This window comes from Carlito syrichta, unplaced genomic scaffold (genome assembly GCF_000164805.1).
Source record: "Carlito syrichta isolate Samal-C Ts95f unplaced genomic scaffold, Tarsius_syrichta-2.0.1 Scaffold304596, whole genome shotgun sequence".
NCBI lineage: Eukaryota > Metazoa > Chordata > Mammalia > Primates > Tarsiidae > Carlito > Carlito syrichta.
Window position 1 is genome coordinate 565,968 of NW_007248692.1, and position 19,782 is coordinate 585,749.

Here is a 19,782-nt window from a genome sequence, read left to right on the forward strand (position 1 = left end):
TATTTGTGACCAAAAAAAATCAAACTTTTATGTCTTAAATTTTTCCAATGTGTGACGCAGTCACCAACATACATTGCAGGTTCACTGAAATATGTGTACAGTAGTCATTTGTTTGACGTCTTCCACCTGGTGTTTTCTATTTGAGCAGGCATTGCAGTCTCATTTTCTTCTTCCCACATTAACAGTATGTCATTTATTGTCCAGTCTATGCACCTCTCTGAAAGCACTTCACACGTTCTCTTTCTGTGTAATGCCAGCTGATCTCTTTTTTGCATATATCACAGTGTATATTTCATCTCTTCATTTGCTTCTCATGCGATTTGAATAGAAAACTTGAAGGAAACATATACTTTTGAAAAATTTGCGCTGGCATAAGTTTCCCCTGAGAGGACATCCAAGAGGTTTGCTAGATTTATAGTGTCCCCTCAGAGGGTGCACCCGTGTGCAAAGGGTTAAGAGCTGTGAGATTTGACCCTCATAAGTGTATGACTTACCTTGGGGAAGATTGGTGATGTTCTCACCAAAGTTGAGGCATGTATGTTGGAAGAGGGAAGGAAACCCAGAGTGGAGAGTACAAATGAAAGAATGCACTTTTAAAAGGAGTTAACAATATTTCTCTTTCTGAGGCAAGTCAAGAAAGCCAAGGAAAATACTTTATATCTTGATGTTATGGTTCATGCCTTGTTCAAATTTGTATTTCAGCATCACTTCAGTGCCTAGCATATAATAGAAGTTCAGTAAATGTTTTGTAAGTAAACCAGATAAATGAAAAATAAAATGTGTTAGAAACTCCAGAAGTTTAGAGAATTATTGTTGAAAGGTCTCAATCTCTTTATTTCTTTCCTTAACCATCATCACTATTTATATTTATTTTAAACAATCCATAGCACTTGACTCTACAAAACAGAACCTTTATTTGTTTTTAATTTTTAAATTTGTTTATAAGAACTAGTCAAAGCCGGGAAAACACCATGCTTCGAGCTAAAGTGGGACAGTTACAGACAGATTATGATGCTCTGAAGAGGCAGATTTCAACAGAAAGATATGAACGGTGAGAAGAAATTTTTTTGCATTTACACAGTGTTTTTATGTATTCCCTGTACCATTTTTGAAAGTATTTAATATGACTTACAAATAGCAAAATTTTTTGAGCTAACAAGCAAAGCAAATTTCTCTGACAATTCTTCCTTTTAAAAAAGGCAGCAAATATTGCGGAAGATAACATGCCTACAGTAGCTAAAATAGCAAGTATTACATGGTGGATGCTTTATAAGTATTTATTGAACAAACTTGTTTAATAATCTGAAAAACAAAATAACATAGCAAGTGTTGTGTAAATGCCTTCTATAGCATTCCACAGGGCAAATTCAGGGCATTATTTCAAAAGGTGTAAAGCGAGAATCAACAACAATCCCTACAAGAGCTCCCAAGTATATGGTCCAAGTAGGAAGCTCCAAATACAAATCATAAATGTGATGATGATGCTGATCATAAGAGCAACAAACAAATACGTGCCAGACACTATATATGTACCTGATTAATCCTCCCAACTATCTATTTTTATGCCTAAGCTACAGAAAACTGAGGTCACACAAATAGTAAATTGCAGAGCCAAGGCTAAAATCTAGGTAGGTCCATCTAGTTCTAAAGCCTATACTCTTTTTTTTTTTTTTGAGTTGGAGTCGCACTCTGTTGCCCAGGCTGGAGGGCGGTGGCACACTCATAGCCACCCCAGCATCAATCTGCTGGGCTCCAGCAGTCCTTCCACCTCAGCCTTCCAAGTAACTGGAACCACAGGCACGTGCTACTGTGCCCAGCTAATTTTTTTAATTTATTGTAGAGACGAGGTCTCTCCAAGTTGCCTGGACTGGTCTCGAACCCACGGACTCAGGCAATCCACTCAGCTTGCTCTCCCAAAGTGCTGGTATTACAGGCTGAGTCACTGAGCCCGGCCTGTCCTATACTCTTAATCTCTATAATATATTCACTACGACTTAGTAATTCTTATATTCATATTTTTGGTTCATTTGCTTTATATTGAAAAAGTTAATGCCCAAGTGTTACAGCAGGAATGAGATCTGCTTTAAGAATAAAATTGAAGTCTAATTTGCAAATTAATTGTTAGTTATTTTTCTTCCATTACTGTTTCCTACTGTCTTAACACCATCATCATCAGCATTCCTGAGATTTCATTCTCAAATAGTGGCTAGAGTGCTTATTAGGTCAGTTTTGGAGTTATTGTGTTCTTGCCCATTTACATCAGCACATTTGAATGATGTGCTACTACTTAAAGTATAGAGGTAGTTTGCTATGAAATCGATATTTATGATTTCAGAAGGAAATTAAGCCATAGGTTGCAGCAGTAACATGAAAGTAGAGTTGTTAGCGTCTTATAATTTAGTTTCTGCTTGTGCCAAACTATACGTATACAATGATTTCTATTTCTTAATGATGAATTCAACATGAAAGCAGAGTTGTCAGTGTCTTATAATTTAGGAGATTTAGTTTCTGCATGTGCTAAACTGTACATATATAACGATTTCCATTTCTTAATGATAAATTTTCTGTAAACCAAGGGTCCTAAATTAAGCTCTTTATAGCTCAGGGTTATGGGAGCCCCCTCAATTTCTCCCCTTTTTCCTTGCCTCTGACCCTCAAAGAAACCTTGAGTCACATGATCTTGCCTTTCCTGCTCCTTAACATCTGGCCGCTTTATGCGTTCTCATATGGACAGTGTCACTCCCCTTCCTCCAAGAGAAGAAATTGGCTCTTAGAGGTGGGAGAAGGAGGTGGCAAAAAATCTTAGGTAGTACAAGGTATTACAGTGGCTTATGGTCTCCCAAAGGGCCATAGGACATAAATAGTGTATTAAAATTTCATCAGGTGGAAGGGTCATCTGGAGGGGGAGTGGGAGTCTAAAAAAGTTTCTTTGGGAGAATTAATAATGAAAAATGTTTAAGAAACATTGCACTTGGTAGAAATTCTGGATACTGAAGAACTGCAGAAGTCTAGGCCAGAAACAAAATAGCTCACAAAGGAGATGGCAGCATAATCCCCATTCCCGGTTGGGTAGACCCAGGCACAGGGAAGGAAAGTATGGTAGAGAAAGTATATTCTTTCACTTTTGACATTTGGGAGTTTTGAGGCAGGAAGAAGGAAGAGGGCTGATTTAAGTGCAAAAAGCTAAAGGAAAGGAAGGGGTAGAGAAGGGAACCAGTCAGCTTGGAAATTGTGTATTCAGAGGGGCAAGGATGGTCCTAGGGCTTACGTGAGAAGTTAGTGAAGTACACACAATGCATGATTACCATTTGCATAGAAGTTTCCCTGACTGTCTTTGAATTAGTGGGAACAAAGTGAATGTTGTATACCTAGAAGCAGGAGGAATGTTGCCATGTAAGGTGGTCTGATAGGCTAGAACACCAAAGAACTGAAGACATCTTAGTATTCCAGTCTTTCTATATTCTACTTAGTATAAAAATAAAAAGAGCCTGTACTATAGGGTGTGCCTCTGCACGATAGTCCCAATACTATTATTTCCCCTGTAGGCCAGGCACTATGCTACGTCCTAAGAATAAGGTACTCAAATGACTCTCGAAGGACATGGTATAATAAGGACGACAGACATTCACAGACATGTAAAGACAGCATGTAACTGCGGGGGTAGGGCCAGGGTCGGGTTTTATTGGCATGTTGGAAGCTGGAGTCTGTTCTTGCCGGAGTCCAGCTCCTGCACAGTCCAGAGGTTCCCAAAGGTGGAGATGGCGTCGGCGATTGTGAGAGTGAGAAAGAGAGAGAGAGAGAGAAACTTGAACAACTGTTCAGATTCGAGCAGAAGATGACCTTTATTGAGTGTTAACAGTGGGCTTTTATACTCATATGTCTTTCACGTGAACACAAAGCCAGGTGTGTGAGGGGCGTCCCCCACCATCAGATGTCCTTTCAGGTATGAGGAAGAAAATCCCATAACAAACGCTAACCTTAATCCGTGACTGACCTATCCTATAAACCTATCCTATGCTAGTTTATACTAATACCAATACCAAGTTAAACGATTCTATAGAGACTTAAATACTTACTTTACAACGTAAAGTGGCCCAGGTTTGGAATGTGGCCCAGTTCAAAGTTCACAATGGGCTACCTGCAAGTAACCTAGCTGCATTCTTTCAACAAAATGGCTGTCTAAACTTTCTAAAACTGTATTCTACAATTTACACCTAACTCAACTTCAGTAAATTCTAAAATCACGACCCAGAAGCCTGTGACCAGTACTAAGGCTCTTAGATGTGACCCGAGTTTGAACTGTAAGTTGTGTGAAAGCCAAAACCACAGTTTGTGGAAGAATGGGAACAATGAGCTTCTAAAGTTAGCTTGTGTTTGTCCTGGTCTCAGAGTTTTTATGTTTGAGCTTACAGGAGCTTTTTCTGGTTATAGTGCTAAGTAGAAAGGGGGAGGGAATGGGGTCAACAGCTCCCAAACGCATCCTAGTGGTCTCGGGGTCAACGGCCCTCCCTGATCCCTAACGCTCAGGGGGCCTCCATGACTGGCTCCCAACATACTCTAACCTGGAATCAGTAAGAAAATATCCATTTGGGTATGCCAGGTACCTGTGAGATGTCCAGGAGAAACTTCTAGGTGGGTCTGGAGCACAGGACAGAGCTGATGATGTAGATTTGAAAGAGTTATGAGCATATAGAAGACTAGGAGAAGAGAAAGGAAACCTAGCCCTGGGGATCACCAAGGTGTAAAGCCCTGGAGAAGAGGATCCGGAACAGAACCAAGGAATGGTCATCTAGGTCAGGAGGGAACCAGGAGAGCAGTGCCATGAAAGCCAAGCATGGCCAACAGCCCCAGACCCCACAGAAGGGTCAAGTGTGGTCAGGAATTTGCTGTCGGCATATAGACATTTAATTTTCAAGAACAGGTTAAACAGGTTTGTTATAGTTTGTTAAAGTATAAAGAAGAAAGTGTATCTGTTAGTTCTACTTTCCATAGTCATATGTTTGTGTGTGTCCACTTGGTATTCCACTTTTTTTTTTTTTTTACTAAATATATTATGAGCATTTTGTGTCTAAAATACTATTTTAATAACAACCAACTATATTCCAACGTGGCTGTACCATAATCGCTTTGAACAATCTCTTATAGTACATATTCTTTTAATTGACTTTTTTTTATCTACTACTTAAAAACTAGGCAAAAGCATAGAATGTAAATTTAGTATAAATAATAATTAATGCATTACAAGTTACTTTTTTAACTAATCACACTAACTGCACCTTGTGTTTGTTTGCCACTTTTAGTTTTTCATGGCACTTGTATCTCTCTCTCTTGTTTGATCTTTATTGACAGGGAACGAGCAATCCAAGAGATGCGTCGCCATGGTCTTCCTACGCCACCCCTGAGTTCTACTCTGAGATCGCCTTCAAATTCTCCTGAACATATAAATATATGAGTTTCAGAAAGGTATGTATATAGCGCCAAGGGCAGACAAAACTAAAGTAATTTTCGGGAAATCTCCAGAAAATCACCCTGGAAAGGTGTTAGGGGAACTTCCTGGAGTCATGGAAAAGTTCTGTATCTTGGTGGTGGTAGTTACATGGGTATGCACAATTATAAAAACTCATTAAACAGAACATATCCACTTAATGCTTTTTTTTGTAATAGATAGGGACTTGCTACATTGCCTGGGTTGGCTTCAAACCCCTGGGCTCAAGTGATTCTCCCACTTCTGACTCCTGAGTAGCCGGAACTACAAGTGCACACTGCCATACCACCTAATTCTGGTATTTTTTGTAGAGACAGGATCTTGCTATGTTGCCCAGACTGATTTTGAATTCCTCTAGCAATCTCCTGCCTTCCAAAGTACTGGGATTACAGGTGTGAGTCACTGCACCATCCTATGCATTTTATCATATACAAATTGTACCTGAATTTAAAAAGAGAAGACATCCACAGCAAAACCATAAATGACAATTTGCGATATCACAGGGTAATAGAAACAGGCAAAAGCGTAGAAACAGGCATGCCGTGGCATGGTAAGACTACATCTGCCAGGAGGGCGTGGCGATCCTGCAGGAGGAAGGCTGCGAGGTGGAGTGGGTGCACAGTGTGTTGAGTGAGGCAGACTTTACTGTGTGAGTCAAGGGGGGCCATTGAAGGTGAAGCTTCCCATGTATGGGATGGGCACAAGGGAGGGGCTAAGCTAAAGAGCTTTCTGGCGGAATAATTTCACAACTGTCTTTGAACCATATTGGAAAGGGTAGAATCTACAGGCAGAAAGACCAATGAGAGACTTGAAATGAACATTGTAATCAGTTCAGGATCAGTAGAAGAACACTGGAAGCTAGAACAGGTTTTTAAAAGCAAATTATGATATGCATACAGAAAAGTGCCATATCATAGGTGTATAGTTCAAGGAATTTTGAAACTGAACACACCTATGTGTGTTCTGCACAATGATCAGTGATCAAGAAACAAAACGAACCAGGCATGGTGACATGACCTAGTCCTATCTGCTCAGAAGGCTAAGGCAGGAAGATAGTTTGATCCCAGGAGTTTGGATCTAGCCTGGACAACATAGCAAGACCCCATCTCAAAACACACAAGCAAAACATTACCTCCCTTGGATTCTCTATTGTCATAAGCCTGGTCTAAAAGTAACTGTCCTGACCATTAAAAGCATAGATTCTAGCCGGGCTCGGTGGCTCAGCCTGTAATCCTGCGCCTTTGGGAGGCTGAGGGAGTGGATTGCCTGAATCCGCGGGTTCGAGACCCGCCTGGGCAGCGAGACCTCATCTCTACAATAAATCAAAAAATCAGCTGGGTGTGGTAGCGCATGCCTATAATTCCGGCTACTTGGAAGGCTGAGGCGGAAGGCTCGCCGGAGCCCAGCAGGTCAAGGCTGTGGTGGCCGGGAGCGGCCACTGCACTCCAGTCTGGGCGACAGAGTGAGACTCCAACTCAAAAAAAAAAGCAAACAAAAACAAAACAAAAAAACAACAAAAACAAACAAACAAACAAAAGCATAGATTCTTTTTGCCTGCTTTTGAACATTTTATAAATGGAATCATGCTTTTCTGACTTCTTTTTCTCACAAGAACGTTTGTGAGATTCATCCGTACTGTTGTGTGTACTTGGAGATTGCTCAGTCTCACTGCTGCATAGGAGAGTGCTGTTTTGTGAACGTGCCGCAATCCACTTGCTCATTCTACTATAGATGGACGTTGAATCATTTTCAGTTCAGGCTGTTACAAATAGTGCCACAGGTTTACATGCAGGAGTGACGTTGCTGGGTCACTGAATGTGCAGGTGTTCATGCTCTGTAGATGCAGCAGAACTGTCTTCCAGTGAGGTAGGACACACTCGACTGAGGAAGGGTCGAGGGACGTGCAGATTCCTCGGCGAGGGGAATGAATGGGCAAGAAGCACAAGTCAGACCCAGGGAGTGACAGCGAGTGACTGTGAAAGTGCAGGCTCATCAGCAGAAATAGTTGCATCTGTCTTTTGTAAATTGGTGCATTTTCTTGCCTCTTGATAGAGGTATCTAGAAAATAAACATGCCCTTGAGAACTCTGAATCTTCCCTGTGAACATTAGTTAGGTGCTGTTTCCTAACATACTGAGGTCCCTGGGTGCATGGGGCCCAGTTTTAAATGATTCCTGACGGCTGTGCTTTTGCTTTTTTTCTATTTGATTAAGTATTCCCCTTTCACTCTGAGGATCATTTAGCGCTCCTTGGAGTCAGTGTCCTCAGACTTCCAAGTTGCTGCATTACTTTTCACGTGATCAGGTGGTGCTTCCTCGTCTTATCACAGAGCCTTGTAGCCGCAGTGTGACACCGACACTGTCTCATGTTGACTTCACAGCTGCGGTGTAGACCAGGGGTGGCTAACAAGGACCTGTGAACCCAGTCACCCCACTGCCTATTTTTGTAAATTAAGTTTTGTGGGAGCTATTAACAAGTTATCTAAGACTGATTATCTGCAGTGGCAGAGTTGAGCTGTTGTGATAGACCCTGTGGCCCACAAATGTGAAATATTTACCTCCTGTCTCTTCACATCATGTAGCCTCTGGAAGAGTCAGCTCGCTGCACACCCATGAGAAAATAAGGGAGAACTGCAAAGAACTCCTTGGTTTTATGAAAACAGACTTGACCTTGTAGACTCCCTGAAAGGGTGTTGGGGATACCCAGACTACACCTTTTAGGAGCCACTGATGTGTAGAACGTTAGTGGATTCCATCAGCCCAATAAAGCCGTGATGAAATGGAAGCTTTAAAAAAAATTGCTGCAAAGTATATATAACATGAACTTTGCCATCTTATTTTTTAGTATACAACTCAGCGGCATTAATTGCATTCACAGTGTTGTGAGACCATCACCACTATCTGATTCTAAAGCCTTTTCACCTCCCAAACAGAAATTCTATGCCCATTAAGCAATAACTCTCTATTCTGGCCTCCCCTTCCCTGCCCTGGTGGCTTCTAAGCTACTTTTCTGTCTCTATGGATTTGCATATTCTAGATTTTCATATGCAGGAAACCATGCACATTCGTCCTTTTGTATATGGCTTATTTCACTTACAACAACGTTTTCAAGGTTTATCCACGTGGTAGGATATACCAATTGTTTTATTCCTTTCATTAGTTGAGGATGCCAGAGTTGTTTCCACCTTATGGCGACTGTAAGTAATGCTGCTGTTAACATTGGTGTACAAGCCTCTGAGTCCTTGTTTTTACATCCTGTGGTGTAGACCTAAAAATAGAATTGCTGGGTCATACAGCGATTCCTTTACCAGAGTGCTTGCCTTATGGCTGCACCATTTCACATCCCCACCAGCAACACACAAGGGTCCCAGTTTGCCACATCCTCACCACACTTGCTATTTTCCCCTTTGTGAAGTACAGCTGTCCTAGTACGTGTGGATTGGGAAATGTTTAAACCATTAACACATTCCCAATGTGTAATTTTGCAAGGCTTTGCAGTGTACTTTTGAAGATGAGATTACTATTTAGTGACCGGCTCCCAGTCATATTTTCCAAACATTGCCGTCAAAGCAAGCATGTAGGCAAATTGCTCAGCTGCAAAATGACCTCTCAGTTTAGTGTCTATTAGTTGTAATCCAGTTTTTGTTCTTACTTTTTTGTATCTAATACATGCTATTCACGATAGGAAAAACCAAGTGTTTTTCTTATTCTCATCACAGCACTTCTGACACCAGATTCTCCAGCAGGCACCACCAGAATGTCTGTAATTCACTTCAGTTCTAACCAGTCTACCTGGAGATGGTGCCAGGTCCCACAGGAACACAGTCCAGCAAGCCCCCTTGTTCCCCGACGCAGATGCCAGCCGTGAACCCCAGGCTGTGATCTGTGCTTCCAACCAGCAAGGTTTCCAGAAACCCCTCCTCGGGTTCCATTAGTTTGTAGAACAGCTCCCAGAACTCAGGGAGACACTTTACACGCACCTGTTTATTACAGAGGCTCTTAGGATGCAGGTGAACAGACAACATGGAGGAGGTGCCCAGGGCAGGGCATATGGGAAGGGCGCAGAACTGCCGTGCCCTCTTACCCTCCAGGCAGCTCCACGTGTTCAGCTGTCGGGAGCTTCCTGTGCCCAGTTCTTTTGGGTTTTTGTGGAGGCATCATTAAGTAGACACAGTTGGTTAGATCACTGGCCACTGATGATCAGTTCACCCTTCAGCCCCTCTCGTCTCCCTGGAGGCTGAGGGGTGGAGCCGGAGTCCCAGTTCTCTAATCCCGCCTTGGTCTTCCTGGTGACCAGCGCCCTCTTGAGCTACCTTGGGGCTGCCAGCCTGCAGTCGTCTCATTACCATATGAAAGACACTCTTATTAACTTGGAGACTCCAGGGAGTTGTGTGCCGGGAACAAGGGACATAGACCAAATACGTAGAGTCATGCGTCACCTGACAACAGGGATACGTTCTGAGAAAGCATCGTTAGGTGATTTCATCACGTGGCCATTGTAGAGTCTACTTACCCAAACCTAGATGGGACGTGGTACAGCCACTGCTCCTGCTCCCAGGCTGTAGACCCGTGCGGCACGTGGCTGCACTGAGTATAGTGGGCTGTTGGAGCATGGCGGTATTGGTGCATCTGAACATACCTAAACATAGAAGAGAAGAGGTACAGTCCGAACGCGGCATAAAAGAGTTTTAAAGTAATCCACCTGCCTAGAGCACTTACTACAAATGGAGCGTGCAGACTGGAAGTTGCTCTGGGTGAGTCGGGTGAGTGAATGTGGAAGCCTAGGACATGCCTGTATACTACCGTGGACTCTCTAGACGCTGTACATATGGGCTACATGAAATGTGTTTTGTTAAATTTTCTTTCTTAATAATACATCGGGCCAGGCGCTGTGGCTCACGCCTATAATCCCAGCACTTTGGGAGGCCCAGGTGGGAGGACTGCCTGAGCCCATGGGTTCAAGACCATCCTGGGCAACTCGGTGAGGCCTCATCTCTACAATAAATCAATTAGTCGAGCATGGTGGCTCGCCTGTAGTTTCAGTTACTTGGAAGGCTGAGGCAGAAGGATTGCCTAAGCTCAGCAGGTTGTGGCTGTGGTAGCCATGAGCATGCCACTGCATTCCAGCCTGGGCGACAGAGTGAGACTCAGACTCAAATAATAATAATAATAATGACAATAGTATTATTAAGTAATAGTAATACTATTATTATTATAAATTGGCCAGGCACAGTGGCTCACACCTGTGGCCACACAGTGGCTCACACCTACTTTGGGAGGCTGAAGTAGGAGGATCACTTGAGACCAGGAGTTTGAGATCAGCCTGGCCATGATAGTGAGACCCTATCTCTACAAAAAATATAAAAAATCAAGCAGTCATGTTGGTGTGTGCCTGTGGTCCCAGCTACTTAGGAGGCTGAGGGAGGAGGATCTCTTGAGTCCAGGAGTTCAAGGTTACAGTGAGCTGTGATCACACACTGCACTCCAGCCTGGGCAACAGAGTGAGAGAAACCCTGTCTCTAATAATAATAATAATAATAACAACAACAACCTTGGCTTACTGCAATTTTTTCACTTTTGTAAGCTTTAAATTTGTTTAACTTTTTGACTCCTGCAGTAACACTTAGCTTAACACAAATTTCTTTTTTATGTCCTCATTTCATCAGCTTTTAAAAAAATGACTTATTAAACTTTTGTGTTAAGAACGAAGACTCAAGCATACACAGTGCGCGCATGAGCCCAGGTATGAGACAGGGTCAGGATTGTCGACATCACGTCTTCCCCCCATGTCTTGTCCTGCTGGCAGGTCTTCAGGGGCAGTGACAGGCACGGAGCTGTCATCTCCTGTGACACTGCTTTCTTCTGGACACCTCCAGAAGGACTTGCCTGGAACTGTTTTGTAGTTCTTTCTAAGTCAAAAGAGTACACTGTAACATAATTATTAAAAGTATGGTGTGGTAAATTCTAGGCAGATTTACTACATGTAGTACAGTGAACCCTAAACGGTAATCTTTTGGGACACCATCATATACTCATATGAAGTACATCGTTAGCCAAAACATCATTATGTGGTGCATGACTGTACTTCTTAAGATGAAACAGTGTCACACACACTCACTGAGATGATGCAAGAGACAGAGAAGTATAAATAAGGAAACCAAAAATCACTTTAAAAAGTAGAACCGTGCTTCTTAAATATAGCTGGGTTTTTTGGGCACAGGGTTTTATTAAAAACCATAATTTCATTTAAATCATTATTGCATTTCAGTTCTATATTAATATATTGAATGACTTTATCATTTTTCTCTTAACCTGTCTTTTCCCTTCAGAATAATGGCTTTCCATGGGTTCCTATGTGGATTTTTAAAGAACAGAACAGTAATGAAATATCTGAAGAACTTGTTCCTGAAAATCATGAACAGTGACACAAATTCTACCTCTGTCAACTTTTATTTAAATCAGTGAATATTTATGTAAAAAAGTTTGGTTTAAGAGAACTATATCTATGTGTATATTTTCATATATATGACAGAACAAAATATGTATTAATAGTACTTAACTGATGTTATATCTGTATTATTATTCCTGACTAAAATTTCTCCTCAAAATGTGTTTATACTGTGAATTAATATAATGTATTGTCTGCATTATGCTTTAATAATCTTTCTTAATGAGCCATGATATATGTTTATAAATATTCTTATAGTACTCTTTACTTGTCTGTATTTATAACCCATATCTTAACGTCCTCACAAAGAATTAACAATTTTGACGTGGTGCTCTCATGCCTAGTTTTTTTTCTTAAAATTATTCACAGATTTACCATCTTTTGTCAAGGAGAATATATTCAGGTCTGGTCTTAGGATGGCAGAGGTCTTGATAAAATAATGATTGCTGTATATGATTAGTTATTGCCAGCTAGGAGAACTGTGATGGGAAAGATTCATTTATATACGTTACACATTATTATGTTGTTTTGACTATCACATGAACTCTTCACATAATACAGACTGTTTCCACAGCAAACTAAAAGCTATATTCAGAGTTTTATAAAACAATAGAACAGAAATCTGGGACATTTTTTCAGAAAATAAAATTTTTATTAGTTGAAAATTTCAGAATATAAAAACCATACGGGGTAAATATAGAAAACATTTTGTTAACTCGCAGTAACCATTCAGTGACATCAGTTTTTTGCTCCTAAACCTATATGTTGTAATTTGCTAATCTTCCAGAGGAGTATGTGAACACCAAATTGTGGCATATAAACAGCTTTTTAAAATTTAGATTTCAAAGTTGTAATTTTAAGAATTTAGATATATACACATATTAATAAAAGAACAAAAGTATAAAATAGAATGTCATGTACAAAAGGTAATCGTGTTTGAACCTCATGCACATGAAGAACATTTTGAGCTTTTAATAGATTACATTATGGTTGAAAGAGAACTTACAAACTACCGTAGAAAAGTGAAAGACCAATTAATTATGGTATGTTTTGTTTCCTTGTTTCCTCTTGTGACCCAATGAAGAGTGTGTGTGTGTGTGTGTGTGTGTGTTTGCTTGCACATGCCTTGGAGCAGACTCTGTGTGTAAACCTGATGTGCCTTATGTTGGATGATGCCCTTTGCAATAATTCGGTGCATAATGGGGAGTAGGCTGGTTTACTTTTCCACCATCTTTGTAATTTTATGTATCCCATCTCCTTTGTATGAATTTGTGTATTTATGATAGCAAAATATAAGATCCGTGGGACTGTTTGTAATGCCATGTGGAAATCTTTCAATAAATATGTGTAAGTAAAGTAAAAATTATCTGTCCCCACCTTTCCCCAAACAACAGCAAGACATGTTTTGTTGGATCTTTCATTTTTAAAGTTTTCTGTAACTAAAAAATGTATAGCCTGCCACGTTGTTATCTTCATAATCATGATACTACAACTTTTTTAAAATTAATTTTCCCTTAAAATGAATGTTCTGGCTTTTATAGATGTTTTTAATTTTGTTTTGAATGATTTTAAATTATGGAGCTTGACACAAACTTGCCAATAAACTTTCTAGTCAATTTAGTTTCTCTTTCTTACAAACAGTTTTTTTATAATTTTATATTAGCAACCAGTCTTAATTCTAAAATAAAATGCACTCAAATCAAACTTTATCATTGTGGAATATGAAAAAAATCTTTGAACTTAGGTGCCAGGCACCTTTTAATACTGACTTTGATTTATTTCCAGATAGTTCAAGATATAAGAAATTAAGTCAAAATTTCTTTTTGTTACCCATCCACAAAATGGCTGTGTGTGTGTGTGTGTTTGTCTGTGTATATGTGGTTGGATATATACTTTTCTCACTTGCAAGTGCTCTTTGTAGAGCACGTTAACTACCATTAGACTGTGCCACCTGCTACCCCACCTATTGTGATTGATCACACATCTGACCTCGTGGTCTTTTAAATTAAACATTTTTTTCAACTGACATCATAATGGTACACATATATAAGGTGCATAGTGATATTTCAGTGCATATTATGTATAGTGATGAGATCAGTGTAATTCACATATCCACCGTCTCAGGCATCTTTCATTTCTTTGTGTTGGGAACATTCAATATCCTCCTGGCTATTCCAGACTACATGTTATTGTCAACTGTAGGCATCCTACAGTGCTGTAGAACATACCTCTCCTGTCCAGCTGTAGTTTTGCTTCCTTTAGCAAGTGTCTCCCTGTCCCTCCCTTCCCCCTCCCTTTCCCGTCCTCTCCATCCTCTGCTCTACATTTCACTTCTGTGAGATCAACTTTTTTTAGCTTCCACATATGAGTGAGAACATGCAGTGTTTGACTGTCTTTTCCTGGTTTATTTCACTTAGCATAACGTCCTCCAGCCCATCTATGTTGCCGAGAAGGGCAGAATTTTTTAAGAAGATGATTGTTATGTGCAGCTAGGGTTAATGATGTTAATTTTAAAAACTGACCCACCAAAGTGATTCCATGGCCCAGACTCAGGCTGTAGTTTTGAAGAGCCCTTCCCTAGGGCTTGCCATGCCTTCCCAAGCCTCGGTTTCTAGCGTCCTACTCACCCTCTCGGTAGGGCACATCATGGTACCTGTACCAATTGTTTGGCTGCATTAGGATCTGTAGACAGCTGGTGCCATCACCGGCCCTCCAGCTGTTGCTCCATCACCATCACTGTCTTCTCCAGTGTCAACGGCACAGGCCCTGAATTATCTTGTCCCTCTGAACTGAAAACAAAATCTTGTTTGTATCCGGTCACTCCCTGCACCTGTCCCTGTGAACGTGAATGTGGCTGAACATGGTTGGAAATTAAGCCATCCCGACTCTTCTTTTTCTTTCTTTTTTTTTTTTTAAGGTGGTAGAGTCACTCTATTGCCCAGGCTGGCGTGCAGAGGTAGAATCATTGCTCACTGTAACCTCGAACTCCTGGGTTCAAATGATCCTCCTGACTCAGCCTCTTGAGTAGCTGGGACTACAAGTGTGTGCCACCGCTTCTGGCTACCTTTAAAAATATTTTGTAGAGACGGGGTCTTGCTATGTTGCCCAGGCTGGTCTCGAACTCCTGGTCTCCAGCAATCCTGCCTCAGCTTCCCAAAGTGCTGAGATTATAGGCATGAGCCACCACGCCCAGCATGCCCACTCTTTTTACTTTAAATTTATGACTCTGATTCGAGGCCAGGCTGGGCAACCCAGACCTCATCTCTACAAAAAAATATAAAAATCAGGCCTGTCGTCCCAACTACTTAGGAGGCTGAGGAGGAAGGATCTCCTGAGCCCAGGAGGTCAAGGCTGCAGTGAACTGTAATCGTGCCACTGCACTCCAGCCTGGGCAACTCAGTAAGACCCTGACTCAAAAACAGTAAATAAATTGATGGCCCTGAGAATCAAGGGCCCACAGCACTGTGGGAGCAATCCCTATACATTTCCTGGTCAGTTCACACCTAATCTCTCCCCAACAAGTGTTCCTCTCTTCTTTCCCTCTCATCATAGTCTATTTGCAGAGCAACTAGTGATTCTTCTTTTTTTTTTGAGTCGAAGTCTCACTCTGTCACCAGGCTGGAGTCTAGTGGCACTGTCACGGCCACTGTAGCCTTGGCCTGCTGGACTCAGGCAATCCTTCTGCCACAGCCTTCCAAGTGGCTGGAATCACAGGCATGTGCCAGCACGCCTGGCTGATTTTTTTATTTATTGTAGAGATGAGGTCTCGCCATGTTGCCCAGCCTGGCCTCGACCCCATGGGTTCAGGCAGTCCTCTCGCCTCGACCTCCCAAAGTACTGGGATTATAGGTATGAACCACTGTGCCCAGCTAGTGATTCTTCTTAAGCATAGCTGAGATCAAACGTCACTCCAAATCCTATAATGGCTTCCCAACTCTGAGAATTAAATTCAAAGACTCTTTGAGTCAAGGTCTCCCTATGTTGCTGATGCGGGAGCACCGTGTCATAGTCAGGGTCACTGCAGCCTTGAACTCCTGGGCTCAGGTGATTCTCCCTCCTCAGTCTTCTGAGTAGCTGGGACTACAGGCATGTGCCACTACCCCTGGCTAAATTTTTTTAAAAACTTTGTAGAGAAGAGGTCTCCCCTATGTTGCCCAGGCTGATTTCAAACTTCTGGGCTCAAGCAATCCTCCCGCCTTGGCCTCCCAAAACGCTGGGATTATAAGTGTGAGCCACGGTGCCCAGCCTTTTATTTTATTTTATTTCAATGATCTATTATTACACGCAAGGCCATTTGTCATCTGGCTGTGGCTGCCTCCCCAACTTTGTTTCTCCCCATCCTTTCCTCTAATTACTTCCAGCATCTAGGCCTCCTTGTTATTCCTGGAACCCACTGAACCCAAACCCTTCTCAAAAGAAGATATAAGCAATATTTAATAAGAATAAAACACAAAAAAAGTACAGAGTGGAAATGTTAGTTGTGAAAAGGGTAATAGTAGAAAGAAAAAACAGTAGAGGGAAAAACCAGTTATAGCCGGGCTCGGTGGCTCAGCCTGTAATCCCGCGCCTTTGGGAGGCTGAGGTGAGTGGATTACCTGAGCCTGCGGGTTCGAGACCCGCCTGGGCAGGCAAGACCTCATCTCTACAATAAAATCAAAAAATCAGCCGGGCGTGGTAGCGCATGCCTGTATTTCCGGCTACTCGGAAGGCTGAGGCAGAAGGATCGTCGGAGCCCAGCGGGTCGAGGCTGCGGTGGCCGGGAGCGGCCACTGCACTCCAGTCTGGGTGACAGAGTGAGACTCCAACTCAAAAAAAAAAAAAAAAACAGTTATAGAGACATAGCTTTAAAGTCCACGACTACATTTGAAGCTCAGATCACGCATTCCTCCAGAGGTATCACAAGATGAGACAGTGAAGAAGGGCTGGGTGCAGGGGCTCATGCCAGCACTTGGGGAGGCGGAGGCAGAAGGATGACTTGAGCCCAGGAGTTCAAGAACAGCCTGGGCAACATAGCAAGACCTCATCTCTACAAAAAATCAAAAAATCAGCTGGGCATGGTAGCATGCACCTGTAGTCCCAGCTACTCAGGAGGCTGAGATGGAAGGATTGCCTGAGCCCAGGGGGTTGAGGCTGCAGTGAGCCACGATGGTGCCACTGCACTCCAGCCTGGGCAACAGAGTGAGACCCTGACTTTGCAAATAAAAAAAGTGGAGAAGGAAAGCTAAGCATTATGGAAGATATGAGAGGTACCAATATTCAGTCATTTATGAGCCACGAAAGGGAGAAATACTAGAAAGAGAGCAGGAAATTCTTTAAGAAATAATGGAGATAAATGTCTCCAGATCAAAGAAGAAGAATGTCTGGGTTTGTAGTAAAAGAGAAAGCCACTTAGGAAAGAGAGAAAAACAAATTTAGATACAATAAAAAATTAAATATCAACATCAAGAAGAGAAATTATAAGCTTCCAAAGAGAAAGAAGATTAGCTAACAGAGAACAACACTCAGAATTATGGGCCAACTGTGGTGGCTCATGTCTGTAATTCCAGCACTTTGGGAGGCTGAAGTGGCAGGATTGTTTGAGCCTAGAAGTTCAAGATCAGCCTGGGCAACATCGTGAGATCTTGTCTCTACAAAAAAAAAAAAAAACCCAGAAAGTATCCAGTAAACACCAGTAGCCCCAGTTACTCAGGAGGCTAGGCAGAAGGATTGCCTGAGCCTCAGAGGTTGAGGCTGTAGTGAGCTGTGATTGTGCCACTGAACTCCTGCCTGGGTAACAGAGTGAGACTCCAACTCAAAAAAAAGAGAAGAATTATGTCAAACTTCTCAATAGTTATGATACAACACAGAATACAGAAAGTAATGTTGAACCCGTTATTTCTATAGCTAGCTGTGATATCATTCAAACTGTAGGTGTAATTAAAATATGCTCAGGTATACAGAGTCTCGGAATGTCAAGTGAAGCATCACCTTAAAAATACACTTGATTAGAAAAGTATAGGAGATGCCGAAAGACAAAAATTCAATAGCTTCATGCAATTTAACTTGCTAATAAAAAAAGGGAAGGGACAACCAGAAAGAAAAGGGAAAAGTGTGCCTGTAATAACTCAGGCCCAAAACACAATTGAGATAATCCCCACATAATGGATGTTAGGGAAAAAGAGAGAACAAGGAACATGAGAGGGGGCGAAATACTTGCAAGAAGAGACATGTTGATATTTGAGAAACATTAATATTTCAGAGATCAACCAGACAAAACACACATTTGTACCTTAAGAACAACCATCATAAGTAAGCACTTACATAGCACTTACATAGCTACTCGGAAGGCTGAGGTGGAAGGATCGCCAGAGCCCAGCAGGTCGAGGCTGCGGTGGCCAGGAGTGGCCACTGCACTCCAGTCTGGGTGACTGAGTGAGACTCCAACTCAAAAAAAAAAAAAAAAAATCTCGTTTTACAGATAAGAGCACAGGAAGTTAGATAACTGCCCCATGGACGTATAACTTGTAACATACAACTTGTCACTTTGAGACAATAGGCAATCTTTAAAGTGAGTTGGCATTTAAACACAGAGGAACACCTGATTTCTGCAGTGGAATTTAGGACAAGACAGGAAAAAATGAAATTACGTTAAATGAACAGTATGAAACAAATGTCAGAAATAAATCCTTATATGAGCAACTACAATAAATATAAATGGGTGAAACTCAACAATCAAAAGAGTTAGATTGAATTTTTATTTTTTGTTTACTTAGTTTTGAGTCAAGGTCTCACTCTGTTGCCCAGGCTGGAGCACAGTGGCACAATCACAGCTCACCGGAGCCTTGACCTCCTGTTCTCAGGCGATCCTTCTGCCTCTGTCTCTCAAGTACAGGCATGTACCACCATGCCTGACTAATTATTTTATTTTTTTGTAGAGACAAGTTCTTTCTATGTTGCCCAGGCTGGTCTCAAACTTCTGGTCGCGAACTCTTGGGCTCAAACCATACTCCCACCTCAGCCTCCAAAGTGCTAGGATTATAGGTGCTAGGATTACAGATGTGAGCCACTGCTCCTGGCACTGGTAACATTTTTAAAAATACACCATATATATTAGTTCTTAAAGGAAGCCTCAAATTCAAAAGGATTAAATCATCAAAACCATTTCTAGACCATATTGCATAAAATCAAAAGTAATTATAAAAGGATAGAAAAAACTTCAACACGTTTGGAAACTAAGAAACTTCTTTTCTAAATTACCCTTGGGTAGCTATGGAAATCCTTTAAAAAAGGTAATCATTTAGAAATGATAATGACATTACAATAAAAGCAGCAGAATCAAAATTGTAGGAACACAGAGTAGGAGTAATTGGAGGAAAACATAGTAGCTTTAATTATATTAATCAAGAGATAAAAACTTAGCAAATGAGCAAACATTTCCTTTTTTCCTTAAAAAAAATAGCACAGCAACCTTGCTCCACCTCCCACAAAATAATGGAAAAAATAAAGGACAGAAAACAATGAAATAAAGACATTAGCATGGTGGCTTGCACCTATAATCTCAGCTACTTGGGAGACTGAGGCAGGAAGATCGCTCGAGCTCAAGAATTTGAGGCTACAGTGAGCTATGATTGCACGCGGTCTGAACAACAGAGCGAGATCCTGTCTCAACAATAAAATTTTATTTTATTTTTTTCGAGTTGGAGTCTCACACTGTCGCCCAGACTGGAGTGCAGTGGCCGCTCCCGGCCACCGCAGCCTCGACATGCTGGGCAGCCTCGACATGCTGGGCTCCGGCGATCCTTCCGCCTCAGCCTTCTGAGTAACTGGAATTACAGGCATGCGCTACCACGCCCGGCTGATTTTTTTTTTTTT

The 19,782-nt window shown here is 41.6% G+C and overlaps 1 protein-coding gene across 1 annotated transcript in view; it reads left to right on the forward strand.

Annotated features, from left to right (window-relative positions):
• Positions 1-12,263, forward strand: part of CEP135 (centrosomal protein 135) — a 104,795-nt gene extending 92,532 nt beyond the window's left edge. Inside the window, exons 24-26 of the mRNA XM_008060323.2 lie at positions 947-1,051; positions 5,350-5,463; positions 11,813-12,263. Of these exons, the coding sequence (XP_008058514.1) occupies positions 947-1,051; positions 5,350-5,452 (208 nt within the window). The 3' untranslated portion in view covers positions 5,453-5,463; positions 11,813-12,263. The remainder of the gene's footprint in view (positions 1-946; positions 1,052-5,349; positions 5,464-11,812) is intronic.
• Positions 12,264-19,782: the final 7,519 nt, after the last annotated feature.